This window comes from Mobula birostris, chromosome 9 (genome assembly GCF_030028105.1).
Source record: "Mobula birostris isolate sMobBir1 chromosome 9, sMobBir1.hap1, whole genome shotgun sequence".
Taxonomy (NCBI): Eukaryota; Metazoa; Chordata; class Chondrichthyes; order Myliobatiformes; family Myliobatidae; genus Mobula; species Mobula birostris.
The window spans coordinates 61,418,880-61,437,219 of NC_092378.1; the positions used below are offsets into that span (position 1 = coordinate 61,418,880).

Consider the following 18,340-nt stretch of genomic DNA (forward strand, 5'->3'; position numbering starts at 1 on the left):
TTAGTGGAGCGTTGAGTACTGCACCCCGTGGACTTGTTAGGTACTCTGAAGCTATTGCCATTCCTGCTCAGTTTAGCTGTACTTATACCAAAAAATAATTGAATCAAAATGGGGAATTATTGAAATTGAAATAAAGTACTGTATGAAAATTGCAGTTAGAAAAAAAGGAGAACTGATTCCAGTGTCTTATCTGCAAAGCCATCCACCTGCATTTAGTTAGTGGCCTCTATTTTGGTATTTTTTTTTAGCAGACAACAGCACTAACCCAGAGTGATTACATAGCTAAGGAGTGTCCACCTCCCTCACTGTTGCTGTCAGCACTGTGGTACAGAGGTCTGGCAGCTTCTTCTTTCTCCAGAGACCAGTGTACTTACAATTCGGTTCTTGCCCTCTTTTTCTTTGTCCCCCTCACTTCTTTGGACTTACGAAACAAAAGACATCAATCTAAGGTAAGTTTGTGGGTTTTAGCATTTAGCCTAATGCATGTTAATGGGGATATTTGTACGTTGTTTCTCTTCCCCCAAACTACATTCAAGAACTTTCCATGCGCAAAGAATAGTCTGGAACATTCTTAACCCTTTAAAGGTAATGTGGTAAGAAGTGCATATGAAATACTCTATGGCTTTGTCATTGTTAAGTGTAATCTTGTGGATGATACATACTTGGGGGCTTGGGAAGACAGCTACTTTAATGTACAGCTCAATGTAAGATAGATGCTTTGTAAAAATCAGCCTTTTCCCCTCACTCTGAACAAACCAGAAATAATCTCCCAGAAAAGCGGATACCTAATACATTAGCTGAACTGCTAGAGAGATATAAAAAAAAAAGGGAGTGCTTGTCTCTGCCTTCTGGGTGATATCTGCCTTAGATAATGGACTTCGTTCATTCAAAGTAAGCCAGACTTGCGTTTGAAGCAAAGCGGTCAACAACATTGTGGTTGACATTCTGTGCCTGATGTAAACAGCAGAAATAATGCTACAGGTGCTGTTGTTATATAGAACCATCGATGCCGGATTTCAGAGATGAACTATCTCAAGGTGTGGGCTTTTCATCATCATTAGTTTTTGACCCATCATCTGTACAGGCCACTTGTATATAACGTTATTTGGTTTAAAATTAAAACTCATGTTCTTTATTGCTAATTATGACAGGAGTCAAAAGCGACGGAATATCCATTATGTTTTATCAGAATTGCCCGATGGTGTTTGTCACTCTTCCAATTAATGGAACTTTTCTCAAGAGAAACTTGTTTTTAAGAGCTCAGATGTGCAGGAATGCATTGGCTATTTAATGCTCCCAGTTAATTTGTTTAATTAAAAGTTTAATTCTCCCAGTTAATTTCATTACTTTCCAACTGCATACAGCCTATGCAAACTAATTCAGTATTTATATGGATTATCAGTATTATTGGTAATTCAGTATTCAGATGGATTATCGATACAATTCTTCATCGAACAAAATACATGCCAGAAATTTATTTTGAGGTTGTTGGGTACAAACTAAGCAAAGGACCCAGAGGATTTTAAATAAATCCTCATGTCGTGACCTGACAGGGAATTTGAAGCTGTACATTTGAACTTATGTCTTCCAGATGCATATCCAATATTGCAACCACTGCCCACTCCCGGCAAGTGAAGCTGACGTATGTTTAGAATATCATTCATTTTGCTCCACTTTGCTGTGAGTTGGTAGTCTTATGTGGAACTTTTTAACATTGGGTTAAGAAATTGACTTCACATCAAGCAAAAATGACATTATTTACCGAGACAGTCTATCTTTATAAAGATGTTTCTGATTTGCAATTCACTCTGGCATGCAGGAGACTGAAGCCAGATCTAGATTCCTAAACATTTGAGTTGCTTCAACCCTTTCCTTGACACTGTCCTTTTCAGGGGCAGCATTACCCAACTGGCCTTTGACAGGTTCTAGGTTGGTGCATTGTAGAAAGGCAAGGACACAATGCGACAACACGCCGTTGCACCATGAGACATAGGGGAATAATCTGTCTTTTAGGTCCATCGAGTCTGCTCCATGATTCCATGGATTAGGTTCGAGAGGAGGCCATTCAGCCCTTCGAGTTGGCTCTATTGCACAATTAGATTGGGGCTTCCCTGCATCTCAGTTCCACTTATCTCTTGTTACTCTTCACTTGAGGGTCAAGGTTCAAGGATAAAGGATCAACTTTATTCACCATATATATTTACATGTACTGGGAATTAGCTGTGGCGTGTTGGCGTGGCTTGCAACAGCAATGGGAATTGAATCTCAGTGCCTGGCGCAGTAAAGCGTAATGCTAGGAATCCAAATTATTTTGAAATGTGGAAGTTTATTGTGGCCTTTAGAGTTATAATCCAACAAGATTCCACCACCAGGCCCACCATTTCCTCCCCTTGTCTTTTAGTATTCCAAAGGGACTGTTACTTTCCTGATTCCTGATTTCACTATTCACACAATATTTTCCCATGAAGCTGCAGGAGATACAGCCGTCCCTTCACTCTTTCCCTTGCCGGCGTCCAGGGAAGCTAACCAGCAGCCCTTCCAGGTGAAGTGGCGATGAAACAGAAATGCTAACAAAATGCTGGATGAACTCAGCAGGTCAGACAACATCTATGGAGGAGAATAGACAGTCAATGTTTCAGGCTGAGGCCCTTCATTAGAATGATCATCCAGCATACAGCATCCAGTGCCTCTCCCTTAGGGAAACCAAATGCAGGTGAGTTAACTGAGGTACACCTGCGTTCCGTACACAGGGGGGTGTTCTGAGTTCTCCATCTCACCTTCATTCTGACCTACCTTTCTCTTAGATAGATTAGGTTAGTTTATTTGCCACATGCACAATCAAAACATCAAACCAACGGTGAAATGTGTCATTTGCGTCAACGACCAACACAGCCTGTTTGTGTGTGTGTGTGTGACCACATGTTGTGCATGTGTGTCTGTGTGTTTGTGTGTGTATGTGACTGTGTTGTATGAGTGTGTGTATGTGACTGTGTGTTGTGTGCGTGTGTGTGTGTCTGTGTGTTGTGTAAGTGTGTGTATGTGACTGTGTTGTGTGCGTGTGTGTGTGTGTGTGTGTGTGTTTGTGTGTGTTGTGTGAGTGTGTATGTGACTGTGTGTTGTGTGAGTGTGTGTCTGTGTGTTGTGTGAATGTGTGTATGTGACTGTGTTGTGTGTGTGTGTGTGTTGTATGAGTGTATGAGTGCGTGTGTGTGTGTGTGTGTGTGTGTGTGTGTGTGTGTGTGTGTGTGTGTGACTGCATGTTGTGTATGTGCATGTCTGTGTATGTGTGTGTGTGCGTGTGACTATACTTCTGGGACCAACACAGCATGCCCACAACTCACTAACACTAATCTGTATGTCTTTGAAATGTGGGAGGTAACTGGAGCACCAGAGGAAACCCACGTGGCCGAGGGGAGAATGAATAAACTCCTTATAGACAGTAGTGGGATTTAAACCCCAATCACTGACGCTGTAGAGCATTTGTGCTAACCGCCATGCAACAGCGCACCCTAATCATCACCCTAAAGATTGGCCCTCTCAGTAGCTGAAGGGTGTAGTGATTCCACCCACAAAATGCATTGCATAGTAATATCAAATGTTAAAATAAAGGAGGAGGACCTGGCCAATTCATACAGATCGTGTCAGCAATTTAACCCCAATCGCTGTAATTGTGTTAAGCTAACTCTACTGTCCCACCCCTATCTGTCTTGTTTGCCTGTGGGCTCCCGGACCACTGTATATGACAACAACTTTATGTTGAGGAACAGCACCTTGGTTGACTTTTTGTTGCCTTCCAAATAACACCACAGTCAATCATTTCAGCTAACATGGGGCTCCTCTACCCACGTTATCAGTGAGCAATATCAGCTCAGCTTTTCTCTTCCCACTACTTGGCCAAATCTTCAGGACCAAGTCGACGTAAATCTGCGCTTCACAATTTTTATGTGTTTCTTGGTGGTGTCTCTTTCTGAAAGCCACCATTACCTAATGAAACAGAAAGTTCTATCAATAGCTCATCACCACCACAACCTCGATGTCACGCCTGCAGAAATGTTGCCTTTGTCCCATCCATCCCGTCCTCATTCGCTCTGTAAATTAAAATGTGTGAGGGGTATGGATAGGGTAAGTGCACGCAGGGTTTTCTTTTTTACTGAGGTTGGGCGAGACTCAAACCAGAGGTCATGAGTTAAGGATGAAAGATGAAATATTTAAGCGGAACTCAAGTGGAAACTTCCTCACTCAGAGTGTGAAATGTACTGCCAGCGGATCTGGTGGATGCGGGTACATTTTCAAGATTTAAAAGAAGTTTAGATTAATACGTGGATGGGAGGTGTAAGGAGGGCTGTGGTCCAGGTGCAGGTTGATGGTACTATGCAAAATTGTAGCTTGGCATGGAGTAGATGGATGGAAAGGCCTGTTTCTGTGCTGTAGTGTTCTGTGACTCTAAAGTTTCATTTATATTTTCTCTATTGCAGTTCTGATGATGAAATTTCGACCTAAGGTATTAACTTTGTTTCTGCAGATGCTGCCTGACCCTGTTGAACGTCTCCACAGTTTTCTGTTTTTATTTCATTTTGTGAGAAGCTCATTGATACGATACTTTTCAGAACCAGGAGAGTGAGAGCTGGGTAATGATCTGAAAACTGCTTCGCCCCTGCCCAACAGATTACTATTGCTGCAGGGGGAAATGATTGCAAATTCTGGAAATGCCAGATAAAGCGGAGAGGGTGGGAAATGCTCACGGGGTTGAGCGGCGTCTCTGGAGAGAGGATTGGTGAACTGAAACACCAAATCTGTTTCTTGTTCTGCCATCCTGCTCTGCCATGTCACAGCCAAACCAAACCAGAAGAACAGCAAATCATTCTCCGACTGGGTTACCTACATCCTTGCAGTATCGACAATGAAATCTCAAGCACCCGGTAAATGCTCCCCCTCTGTCCCCTTTCCTCCATTTTGCCTTTTTGATATTAATGGCCACCATCACCCTGCCTCCTTCCCCTCCCGCACGTTCTCCATCTTCCCAACACCCGTTGCTTTCCTTCCCCACTTCCCCCACTTCACTCTACACTCCTCCATCCCTCATTTCCAGCCCTTTGTCTTGCTACACCCCTTCCCTTCACCTCTTTATCCTGGCTGGGTCCCTCTTTCTTTCCAGTCCAGATGAAGTGTCTTGACTCAAATTATCAGCCATCCATTTCCTTCCACCTGTTCTACCCGAGCTCCTCCAGTAGTTGCCGTGTTGCTCCAGAGTCCAGCATCCACAATCCCTTATGTCATGTCTCCTGGTTCTTCTTCCCACAGATGCTGCCTGACCTGTTGGGTATTTTCTGTTACTTTGGTTGTTGCATTGCAATTGAAGTCTGGAATACACTGTTAAGTATTTATATTATTGCCACTTCGAGACATGGTAAATAATTGATTGCTTGTTCTGTTCTATGCAGTACCATACCATACACTCCTACGATGAAGCCTATTCACCTTCTGGTATTTGCTGTGCTTATCAGCAGTGTACTTTGTCAGTTTGACTATTTTTCATACATCGGTTTTTATGACCCAGCATATCTGGCACAGTTGCCATTTCCAGTGTGCTCTGTTGAATGCGACTGTCCAGTTGACTTCCCCAGTGCCATGTATTGCCACAACAGGAAACTGAAGGCAATCCCAGACGTGCCAGCGGAGATAAAGTACCTTTACCTCCAGAATAACCAGCTCACTAGCATTCCCAATGGAGCATTTGAGAACGCTACCAATTTGCAATGGCTGGTCCTAGATGACAATCAGATCACTAACAGTAAGATTGGGAAGAAGGCATTTGCAAAGTTAAAATCCCTGAAGAGGCTGTACATGAACAAGAACAACCTGACAGAAGTTGTCCACAACCTCCCCAAGTCCTTGGTGGAGCTGAAACTGTCATCAAACAAGATTTCAAAGATTGGAAACAACTTAAGAGGACTCGAAAATCTGACCACACTTGTGCTTGAAGACAACAAGTTGACAGATGTTGGTGGTGCCCTGAACAATTTGAAGTCTCTGATTTACCTGGACTTGAGTATGAATGAGCTAACTAAACTACCTGACGAGCTCCCGCCTGCCCTGGAGATGTTCTACTTAGATCACAATTACATTGAGAGTATTCCCAAGGACTACTTTACCAAAGGTAGCCTGCAACATCTGCGCATGGCACACAATAAAATAACAGACAAAGGGATCCCTGACAAAGTCTTCAACATCACCACGCTGATCGAGTTGGATCTTGCATTCAATAAACTGAGGTCAATCCCTGTTGTTAATGAAAACCTAGAAAATCTGTACCTACAGGCGAACAAAATTCAAAGTAAGTCTGACTGCTTTTCATTATAACAGCACGTAACAGTTGTAACTAAATCACACGAGATGCTGGAGGTCCAGAGCAACTGCTGCAGGAACTCAGCAGGTCAGGCAGCATCTATGGAGAGGAATAAATAGTTGACGTTTCAGGCTGAGAACCCTCATCGGGACACAATAAGAAGGGGGGGCGGGGGTGGGAAGCAGTACAAGCATGTCAGGTGGTTGGTGAAGCCAGGTGAGGCGGAAGCTGTGTGGGTGGGTGAGGGGTGATGAAGTAAGAAGCTGAGAGCTGATAGGTGGAAGAGACAAAGAGCTGAAGAAGAAGGAAAGTAATAGGAGAGGAGAGTGGACCATGGAGAAAGGGAAAGGGGAGGGAAACCAAAGGGATGGGGGCGGGCAGGTGGAGGAGAAAAGAGGGTGTAAGAGGGGAGGCAGAATGGGGACCGGAAAAAGAGAGAAAGGAGAGGGGCAAAAATTACCAGAAGCATTTTCTCTAAAGGGGAGGGGCAAAAATTACCAGAAGCATTTTCTTTGAGTTGGGCTACCCAAAAATTACCAGAAGCATTTTCTCTAAAGGGGAGGGGCAAAAATTACCAGAAGCATTTTCTCTAAAGGCTTTGAGTTGGGCTACCCAAAATTGCTGTGAATAACGGTGTCATTGTGACTAGGAATTAATTATCATTAATCACAGCCAAAATGCAGAAGTTAAGAGTGAGCAGAGAAGTCGGGGGAACATATTCAGCCAAGAAAGAAAAGTGTTGAAGAAGTTGGTCGAGCGGAATGCCGCCACCTGCCATTGGCTGTAGACTAGTAGAGTGGAGGCACCAGGAGAGACCTGGGTCTGCAGATGCTGGAATTTGGAACAACACAGAGGGTGCCTGAGGTTTTGGTGAAGGGAAATGGACAACTGATGTTTCGGGTTGAGGCCCTTCACCTGAACTGGAACACGAGTCTAGACAAAGGATCTCTCCCGAGACACCACTTATCCATTTCCCTCTGTAGGTGTTGCCTGACCCGCCATGTGCCAACAGTATTTTGTGTGTTGCCGTGGGCTAGGGGCTATATTAGGGTCATAAAGCATAGAAGAATGCCCTTTGACCCATCTTGTCCATGCCCAGTGTGCTGCCCAGCAAGCTAATCTCGTCGGCTCCTACTGAGCCCTTTGCCCGCCAAACCTCTCCTATCCATGCACTTGCCTAGATGGCCTTTAAGTGTTGTTAATGCACCCACCTCAAACAATATTTAAACACAAATATAGAACAGTACAGTATAGTCCAGACCCTTCAGTCCCCAATGTCATGCCAACCCTTTAATTTATCCTAAGATCAATCTAACTCTTCCCTTCCACATGGCCCTCCATTTTTCTTTCATCCATGTGCCTATCTAAGAGACTCTCAAATCGCCCTAACGTATCTGACTCTATAGCCACTCCCTGCAGTTCGCTGTCTGTGTAAAATATCTACCTTTGACATCTTACCTATACTTCCCTCCAAACACTTTAAACTAATGGCCTCTCATATTAGCCACTTCCACCCTAGGAAAATGCCTCCAGCTGTTCACTCGATCTATGCCTCTTTTCATCGTATACACCTCTATCAAGATGCCTCTCATCCTCGCTCCTCCAAAGAGACAAGCTGTAGCTCGCTCAACCTTTCCTCACACGGCATCCTCTCTAATCCAGGCAGCATCCAGGTAAATCTCCCCTGCACCCTCTCTAAGGTTTCCACATCCTTCCTATAATAAAGTGACCAGAACTGAACACAATACTCCAAGTGAATTCCAAGGTTTTAAGGATCGCAATTTTACCTCACGGCTCTTAAACTCGAAATTTCTGGCAGCTCATTCCAAGTACACACCACTATTTGAGTGCTGTCTCTGATGGCCCTTTTAAATCTCTTCCCTCTTAACTATGCCAATTTATTAGATTAGGGAGGTGGGTGGGAGGAATTGATCAATGAAAACATCTATGTTGTTTTTTCGAACTTTGTCAAAGGATGACACGCCCCAATGAATCAGTTAGGTATGAACTTACTTCCAAATTTTGAGACCTGAGGCACCAAGTTCCAGGCTGGCACCATTGTGATTTACAAATGAGAAGCCCAGAAACATCAGATTGGGGGTAGGCCATTCTGCCTTTTGATCCTGTATCCCCATCAATCTTGTCCTATACTGATCATCCGTGACAGTACCATTTTGCCACCAGCAACCCCACCCCCACCCCCCGGGGCTGCCTTCTGCCTTCAGAAATGTGTAGAAATGTACCCATCTCCTTTTCAGTCAGCTTGATTTACGGATGGAAAATCATGTCATGTTAGTTGATTGACTTCCTTGAGGAGGTGATCAACAGGGTAGATGAGAGCAGGGTGGCGCACGGTGTCTACGTGGAGCTTAGCAAGACTTTTAACCGCTTGGGATAGGCTGGTCTGGAAAGTTAGAACACGTGGGTCCACGACGAGCTGGCCATTTGGATACAAAATTGGCTTGGCGGCAGGTAGCAGAAAGTGTTAGTGGAGATTGTGTTTCAACTTGGACACCAGAGGTGTGCGGTAGGGACCAGTCATAAATGTTTGTCATAAATATTTGTGAACTGGAAGAGAATGAGATTTAAGGCTCTAAAATTCCATTGATTTACCACCATCTGAGAACAGAATTTCTCCTCATCTCAATCCAAAATGTCTAATAAAAATAGAACAGCCATCTGTTTCACCTACTCTCAGATCAACAAACCCCTCTGCTCCCCGTGGCTTTCCATTTTCCTCTCGTTCATGTACCTAAGTGCTCTCATTTGCCCCTAATGTATCTGCCTCCACCATCACCCTTGGCAGTGTATCCTACACACCCACCACTTTCTCTGACATTCTCCTCTATACTTCCCTCTACTTACCTTAAAATTATACCCTTTTGTATTACCCCTTTCATACCTGGGGAGAAATCTCTAGCTGGCCATTATCATTTTGAACCCCTCCGTCAAGTGACCGGTCATCAAAGAGAAAAGTCCCAGTTTGCTGAATCTATCCTGATAAGACGTGTTGTCTAATCCAGGCAGCATCCTGGTAAGTCTCCCCTGCACCCTCTCCAAAGCTTCCACATCCTTCCGTATGTCCTACTGAATAGTCCAAAACATCACAGCCAGAGGAAGTGGCCTCCTCACATCCAGTCTGCTTAGCCTTGTCAGAGTTTGTAAGTTTCAGTTCGATCCCCCCATACTTGTTAAACAATAACCCCACCCACTCTCTCAGTTGGATGGAAAAGATCTCATGTAAACATTTTGGAATGTGGGTGAGATTTAATTTGACAATTAATCAGAGGCGGATAACTATGATGTTGCTCTGGCTATCTGCAAATCACTTGCTATATTTCCTGTTACAACAGAGAAGGCAGCTCATTAGTATTTTATCAGATGTAATATTCATTGTAGTGTCCTGCGATGATAACAAGAGCAATGGAAATATGTGAAATTTACAAATAAATTGGCTAATATTTAACGTGCTATCATTGTGAAGAAAATATTGTATTCTAATCACATTTGATTCCTATAATGTTCAGCAGTGTGATTACTAATAAAATTGGATTTATTTCTAGTTAAGTTTATCTGCGTCTGGTGGCCTTTCAGCAGATGAATGGCGCCACATCAAAATCTGGTCATTTCCACCATCTGCGCTCATGTTAAAGTAGAACGTAGCAACTTTTTGAAATTCATGGGTCAAAGAGGCATAGAGCTCAGGACCAGGCCCTTTGGCTCACTAAATTGTGCTGATCAAAATGCCCATTTGGACGAGTCCCACTGGCCCATATCCCTCTAAACCTATCCTATCCAGGAACCTGTCCATCTGCCTCAGAGATTTTGTTAATACACCTGCCTTCGGTTGCTCATTCTATATACAGACCAATTTCTGGGTGAAAATAGTGACCCTCAGGTGTCTGCCCTCTGTTTGGTGATTATCTCCAAACCTACCCAGAGGAAACATGTAAACCTATAAAACAAAGGGCTATAACAGTCAGTGCAGAAACCATTAACATATGGCATTGACCACTAACGTCATTAATTGATCTCCAGACACAATTGATAGAGTCACTAAGACGTGCAGTAATGTGCAAAAGTCCTAAGCACACATATATAACTAGGGAGCCTTAGACTTTTGCACAATACTGTAGTAATTTTATGTATTTCACTGTACAAAAAGAAACAAATTTCATGATGTATCTGACTGATGATAAACCTGATTCCGATATGGGTCTCTATTGTGGACTGAGAGTGGGAAGGGAAATGGAGAGGGGAAGGAGCGTGAAGCACCAGAGAGACATTCTGTAATGATCAATAAACCATTGTTTGGAATTAAATAACCTGGTTGGATGTCTCGGGGCTGGGTGTGTCTGTACCTGTGCCACCCCCACTCCTCCTCTGCTCCCACAGCCCTCTCGCGGTCCTGCCCTCGCCAGTCCAAAGATCCTTTGCTCCCACCTGATTTACAAGCTTGCTCTCGCTTTGCGTTAACAAATACAGTACTGTACGACATGGAAATGCCCTTCAGCCCATCTGGTCCATGCCAAAACATATGCCCATCCAGGTTAGTCCCATTTACCTGGGCTTGGCTCATATCCATCTAAACTTTTTCTATCCACGTACCTACCCAGGTGTCTTTTAAAAGTTGTTATTGTACCTGCTTCAAGCAGTTCCTCTGGCAGCTCATACTACTTTGGATAAAAGATACTGCACTGTGCAGAAGCCCAAGGCATATATACATAGGGTGCCTAAAACCTTTGCACGGTGCTGCGTTTGTCAACGTGGAGCACAGAGCGAGTTTGTAAATCTGGTGGGAGCAAAGGATATTGGGAATAGCGAGGGTGGAGCGCCACGGGAGGGGTGTGGGACAGGAGGCAGAGAAGGAGTGCCAGGGGCAGGGGGTTGGTGTGGGTGCAGTCACTCCTAGACCTGAGACACCAGGCAGAGGCATTTAATTGCAAACAATTGGTTTATTAATCATTACAGAATGTTTCTCTGGTGCTTACTGCTCCCTCCCCTCTCCCTTCCCCTTTTCCCAACCATGATTCCCATCTCTCTGCCCCCTTCCCACTCTCAGACCACGATGGAGACCCAAATTAGAATCAGGTTTATCATCATCACTTACAAAAGTCATGAAACTTGTTTTTTTATGCAGGAGCAGTACAGTGCAATACATAAAATTACTGTAGTACTGTGCGAAAGTCTTGGGCTTCCTCGCTATATATATGCACCTATGACTATATTAACACTCAAGTTCCTATTAACTATTTTGCTTCTTCTTTAAACTTATTCACTCTCATTCTTAATTCCCCAACCCCGGGAACAAGACTGAGTGCCTTCACCCTATCATACATTTTATAAACCTCTGTAAAGTCTTCCTTCAGTCTCCACATTGCAATGAAAAATGCCTTAAACTGTCCACCCTCTCTCAGCACCCCAAATTCAAGAATCTCCTTGTACATCTTTTCCTCACTCTTTCTAATTTATTTACATCTTTTCTATAACAGAGTGACCAAAACTGAACAAAATACTCCAAGTGCTTCTTGTACAACTGTAACGTAACCTCCCAATTTCTGTACTTAAATAACTGGATGTAAAGTTCAGAGTTTGTCTACTTCTGTACTCCCATCAAAGTAACACACGGATCAAACATCAGAGCACATTCAAGCCCATTAGTTGAATTGTTTGACTGCTTATCTGTTATGATTAGGAAGCTGGAAAGAGCATAAATTTAAAGATCGCAAGAGAGGGGAATTTTTCTCACCCAAGCAGTGATGGGGTCCTAAACCTATGTCTGAAAGGGATAGAAACACTCATCATGTTTGAAAAGAAGTCTCATAAATACTTGATAGCCCATAATCTAAAAGGCCACGGATTGTAAGCTATGATGTGGGAAACACAATAATCATTTTTTAAAGGGTAGACACAATGAATTACTTATTCTTCTGTGCTATAAACTCCCATTATTCCATGAAAAAGTAGCCCTATAATTAGTCTCCTTACTTGTTTATGATTAACATGAAGTATATTGGACACTGTAACGATTGCTCTAATTTAAAAGACAAGGTATTAAAAGACAAGCAATGATATGTTGAGAGAATCTGGTAGTAATTTTATAATTAGCCCTCATTTCATTAATCTTAACACTCTCGGAGATCTTGAGCCCCTCCACTTTTACCCTCGTGACTTTGTGTGCCAGGTCCTCAGTCTCTGGAATTCTGCGTTTATTTATATAACATTTATAGCTTTCCACATCAAAGACAAGTCACCAAGGCTTTGAAAATTTGCCCTAAAATCTTGTTAAATGCATCAATGTTAAGCCTTGCCGATGCTGTGGTGAAGTGTCTCAGGGTGCTTTCTGAAGATGAACAGATTATACGAGTACAAGTCTTCGTTGGTATTGTTGGAGAACTATCTTAAAGGTTTAGAATTTTGTCATACAGTCATTGGCCACGTTATTAGGTAAGGGCTGGAACCCAGTATGATTCTCTGCTGCTGTAGCCCATCTGCTTCAAGGTTCAACGTGTTGAGCACTCAGAGATGCTCTTCCGCACACCACTGTTGTAATACGTGGTTATTTGAGTTACTGTCACCTCCCTGTCTGCTTGACCCAGTCTGGCCATTCTCCTCCGACCTCTCTCATTAACGAGGTGTTTTCACCCACAGAACTGCCACTTACTGGGTGTTTTCTTGTTTTGGCACCACTCCCTGTAAACTCTGGAGAATGTGCTTGAAAACCCAAGGATATCAGGAGTGTTGCTGAGATACTCAAATCATCCCACCTGGCACTGACAATCAAAGTCGTTTAGATCACATTTCTTCCCCAATGTGTGTCCGAACACCGGCTGAACTTTTTGACCACGTTTGCATGAATGGAGGTGCTGCCGCATGATTGGCTGATTCGATATTTGCATTAATGAGCAGGTGTACCTAATAAAGTGGCCAATAAGTGTATTTCTAAATGCCTGCTTTGCTAATTGTTCATCTTAATTTGGTAAGTTCTGTGACTAAAATGATCAGGTATTATGAGAATCTGGGGTCTTTTTAAAGTCTACCAGTGTGCCACATGTTGTTTTTCAAACTTGATTATCAAGCATGTAAAAGCGTAGCTCAGCCATGCCCTGTGTTCTTTTAAAAAATCTCTGCAGTCAGTGTTAACTTCAAGTAGATTTTGATTATCTGTGGCTTTTCCACTCAACATGTGAATCTTCACTTTTACAGAGTTCACCTTGAATAGTTTCTGCCGCATTACTGGCACTGAGGATTTCTCCAAGATCAACCACCTGCGCCTGGATGGTAATAACATTACTTACGCTAGCTTACCCCTAGACATGTCTCAATGCCTCCGCTTGGCAAGGGTAATGATAATCAACTGAGAAGAAAAGCTTTTGATTTAAAATTGTTCATCGTATAGCACAACCTAACAACGTTACATCTTGTATCTTCACATATTCGTATCTTTTCTATTGGATCTTCAGTCGAACAAAACTGGTAAAATAATGGAAAACAAATTAATGCTACAGCGATGTACATTAGGTACAGTAGTGTACATTAAGTACGGATTAAAGCTGTGCAATGTAGTATCGTTTCGAAATGGATCATTGTTAGAGTAATGGAGTGTAGTTGGCTACTTGCTGTATATCAATTCAGTCGCAGTCAAATAAAGCTTCCAAATAAAAAAATCTTCAACTCGTGCGCACAAGTGCAATGTTAAAATTAAATGATATTACTTCACTGTTTGTTTGTATAGATTCCCTCACGCAGAGCCATCTTCTGCTGTTCAGTATACTGATATATATAAATATATATTTTATGTGCTCAAGATCCATTGGAACTTTAATTTTAAAAGACTTAGTAATATTATTATAGGCTATATTTCGTATGAACTTTAGATTTGGAAAGATTTCTTATAAACAGCCAAGATACATTTTTTCTCAAAAATTATAGGAATGCCTGGTGCCATTGTCGTAACTCAGACTGAATCAATGAACACGTTCTATTCATGATTATTTCACTCTGATAAAACAGGACTGGAGAAAAAAAGATGAATCATTAAGCATATGTGAGAAAAGGGATTTATTTGGGTTAATGGAAAACAAGAATATTATTTTATTTACCAACCAAGCCGCTTTCTTTCATTAATAGGTACTCTTGCATATATCATTTTTAAACAATGATAGCTTCTAAAAATGTTAGAATAAATCTCCATAGTTACAATTAAATATTTTATACACACCTATTTTGTATGTCGTAAATTGTGTATGACATTTATGCATCTTCCTTTGACAATTTGTATGCAACATTGAATAATCTCTAGGAAATAAAGCATAGTTGATTAAGTTGCATTACTTGTTATCGCCTTTAGTTTATCTGTTGTTCCTTCTGCTGGAGTTCCCAGCCTTAGATCTGCCAGAATGTCATTGGAATGGTTTCACAATAGTACTGGGTTTGACCATCTCAGATCTCTAACATCTGTTTGTTGCCAATGAATTCTGTTCTGTTCTCAACCAGGCTAAGAGGTGCAGCAGCTTCTGGATACCTCTGGGGGTGATGGGGGTGGTGTCTACCCCTTTACAAAAAGGCCCTATTTTAGCTGATTGCACTGTGTGGCATGGACGCCCAGTCTGCATGTGGTCTAGCTCAGTCCACTCTCCAGACTTACCCTCTACCTGACCTGTGAAAATGAAATGAAACTATTCAACCTGGTGAAAGCAAAAAAGAAAGATTTTTTTCAAAACTTCACAAAAATCCTTGTTCCCAAATAAATGAAGTGAGAAATGTATCAGTGACATACCTTGTATTTTAACACTTACTGAAAAAAACATTTAATATTTATTGAAGACATTAAAATATCTTACCTCCTCCTCCCACTTGTCCTTTATTTTGTTTGACCAGATTTAATTGTCACTTTGTTGTTAGTGCAGTTAAAAGAGAAAACTGAAACCAAAAAAATGTTTTGTTGGTTTATCTGTTTCATATCACAATATTTAACACAGTACTTCAGTTGCTTGTTCAAGCACATTTTCCATTGAAGCTTGGAGGAGGGATTGTACAGTCAAGGTCAAAGTTGCTGTCCTTCGGAACTGGAACTGGTTTATTATTGTCACGTGGAGACACAGCGAAAAGCTTGACTAGCGTATTGTTCATACAGATCAGATCCCGACCTGGTGCATTGAGCTAGAACAAGGTAAAACAATAACAGAATACAGAATAAACTGCAACAGCTACACAGAAAGTGCAGCGCAAGTAAACAATAAGGTACAAGATCATAATGAGGTAGGTTGAGAGGTCAAGAGTCATAGAACACAAAACACAGTACAGGCCCTGCAGCCCACAATGTTGTGCTGTAATTTAACCTATTGTAAGATCAACCTAACTCTCCCCTACCCCACATAACCCTCCATTTTCTCTATCATCCATGTGCCCATCTAAGAGTTTCTGAATGTATCAGCCTCTACCACCACCCCTGGCAGGGCGCTCCACGTACTCGCCACTCTCTGTGTGAAAAACAGTCCTCTGACATCCCCCTTATATTTTCCTCCAATCACCTTAAAATTATGCCCCTACTTATTTCTGCCTGGGAAAATGTCTCTGGCTGTACACTCAATCTATCCCGCTTATCATCTTGTACTACTTTATCAAGTCGCCTCTCCTCCTCCTTCACTCTAAAGAGGAAAGCCATCGCTCACTCAAAATTTCTTCATAAGGTCAGCTCTCTAATCCAGGCATCACCCTGTTAAATCTCCCCTGCACCCTCTCTAAAGCTTCCACCTCCTTCCTATAACGAGACGACTGGAAATCAGCACTATTTTCCAAGTGTGTTCTAACTTTATAGAGCGACTCTTGAACTCAATCCCCTGACGGGCAATGCGCCGCCCTACTTCTTAACAACACTTTCTACTTTCCAATTTATAATCTGCCTTCTTGACCTAAAGAATCAGCATTCATAACTTTGTTAGTTACATTTATTTGTAATTTGCCATATTGCATGAACCAGATCACACATCCTTGACAGATGCCTTTGAACCAGATAGATTATGAAATCTAAGAAGCCTTTTCAAAGTTCAAAGTTAAAAGATCAAAGTACATTTATCATCAAAGTGTGTATAAATTATGCAACCTCAAGATTCATCTCCTTTTAGGCATCCACAAACAAGAAACCTGAAAGATCCCATAAAAGGAGACTAACAAACATCCAATGCCCAGAGAGAAAAAAATGCACATTGTACAAACAATAAAAGCAAGCAACAGCATGCAGAATGAAAAGGAGTCCGTAGACACGAAGCCCTGGGCAGCCGATGCAGGCCCACAGCCTCAGCCTATCGCATAGCAGAACATATCGTCACAGAACTCATAATTTCTCTAGATTTCCACACATTCTGCACAAGCAAACAGTGTCCGATGTCATCACTGTGTTGTCTATTAACGTTATGGTCTCCTATCAGAAGAAATAATTTCTCCATTCTAACAATATTATAAACATTCATTAGACCACATCCCACCTCCTGGAAGAAGACAGCACAAGTTGTAGTTCAGAACCAGACGGGTGCACCAGAACATAGAACACAAATCGTAGTCCAGACCCAGACGGGTGCACCAGTACATAGAACACAAGTCATAGTCCAGACCCAGATGGGTGCACCAGAACACAGAACACAAATCGTAGTCCAGACCCAGAACGAGTGCACCAAAACATAGAACACAAATCGTAGTCCAGACCCAGAGTGGGTGCTCCAGAACATAGAACACAAATCGTAGTCCAGACCCAGATAGGTGCACCAGAACAGAGAACACAAATCGTAGACCAGACCCAGAACAGGTGCTCCAGAACATAGAACACAAATCGTAGTCCAGACCCAGACGGGTGCACCAGAACATAGAACACAAATCGTAGTCCAGACCCAGACGGGTACACCAGAACATAGAACACAAATTGTAGTCCAGACCCAGAACGGGTGCACCAGAACCTAGAACACAAATCGTAGTCCAGACCCAGAATGGGTGCACCAGAACATAGAACACAAATCATAGTCCAGACCCAGAGTAGGTGCACCAGAATACAGAACACAAATCGTAGTCCAGACCCAGAATGAGTGCACCAGTACATAGAACACAAATCGTAGTCCAGACGCAGACGGGTGCACCAGAACATAGAACACAAGTCGTAGTCCAGACCCAGTCGGTGCACCAGAACATAGAACACAAATCGTAGTCCAGACCCAGTCGGTGCACCAGAACATAGAACACAAATCGTAGTCCAGACCCAGAATGGGTGCACCAGAACATAGAACACAAATCGTAGTCCAGACCCAGTCGGTGCACCAGAACATAGAACACAAATCGCAGTCCAGACCCAGACGGGTGCACTAGAGCATAGAACACAAATCGTAGTCCAGACCCAGAGTGGGTGCTCCAGAACATAGAACACAAATCGTAGTCCAGACCCAGAACAGGTGCTCCAGAACATAAAACACAAATCGTAGTCCAGACCCAGAACGGGTGCACTAGAACATAGAACACAAATCGTAGTCCAGACCCAGAGTGGGTGCACCAGTACATAGAACACAAATCGTAGTCCAGACCCAGAGTGGGTGCACCAGTACATAGAACACAAATCGTAGTCCAGACCCAGACGGGTGCACCAGTACATAGAACACAAATTGTAGTCCAGACCCAGAACAGGTGCAGCAGAGCATAGAACACAAATTGTAGTCCAGACCCAGAACGGGTGCACTAGAACATAGAACACAAATCGTAGTCCAGACCCAGACGGGTACACTAGAACATAGAACACAAATCGTAGTCCAGACCCAGACGGTGCTCCAGAACTTAGAACGCAAATTATAGTCCAGACCCAGAGTGGGTGCAACAGAACATAGAACACAAATCGTAGTCCAGAACCAGAATGGGTGCACCAGAACTTAGAACACAAATCATACTCCAGACCCAGACGGGTGCACCAGAACATAGAACACAAATTGCAGTCCAGACCCAGAACGGGTGCACCAG

General features: G+C 42.7%; 1 protein-coding gene across 2 annotated transcripts in view; it reads left to right on the forward strand.

The window, feature by feature from the left end:
- LOC140203383 (fibromodulin-like) overlaps positions 1-15,181 on the forward strand; it is a 16,105-nt gene extending 924 nt beyond the window's left edge. Inside the window, exons 1-3 of one of the 2 annotated variants that reach the window (XM_072269437.1) lie at positions 255-449; positions 5,442-6,334; positions 13,553-15,181. In XM_072269437.1, the coding sequence (XP_072125538.1) occupies positions 5,464-6,334; positions 13,553-13,707 (1,026 nt within the window). In that variant the 5' untranslated portion in view covers positions 255-449; positions 5,442-5,463 and the 3' untranslated portion in view covers positions 13,708-15,181. Of the gene's footprint in view, positions 1-254; positions 450-5,441; positions 6,335-13,552 lie in introns of those variants that run through there. The other variant, XM_072269436.1, reaches the window with a different exon arrangement.
- The last annotated feature ends 3,159 nt before the right edge of the window (positions 15,182-18,340 follow it).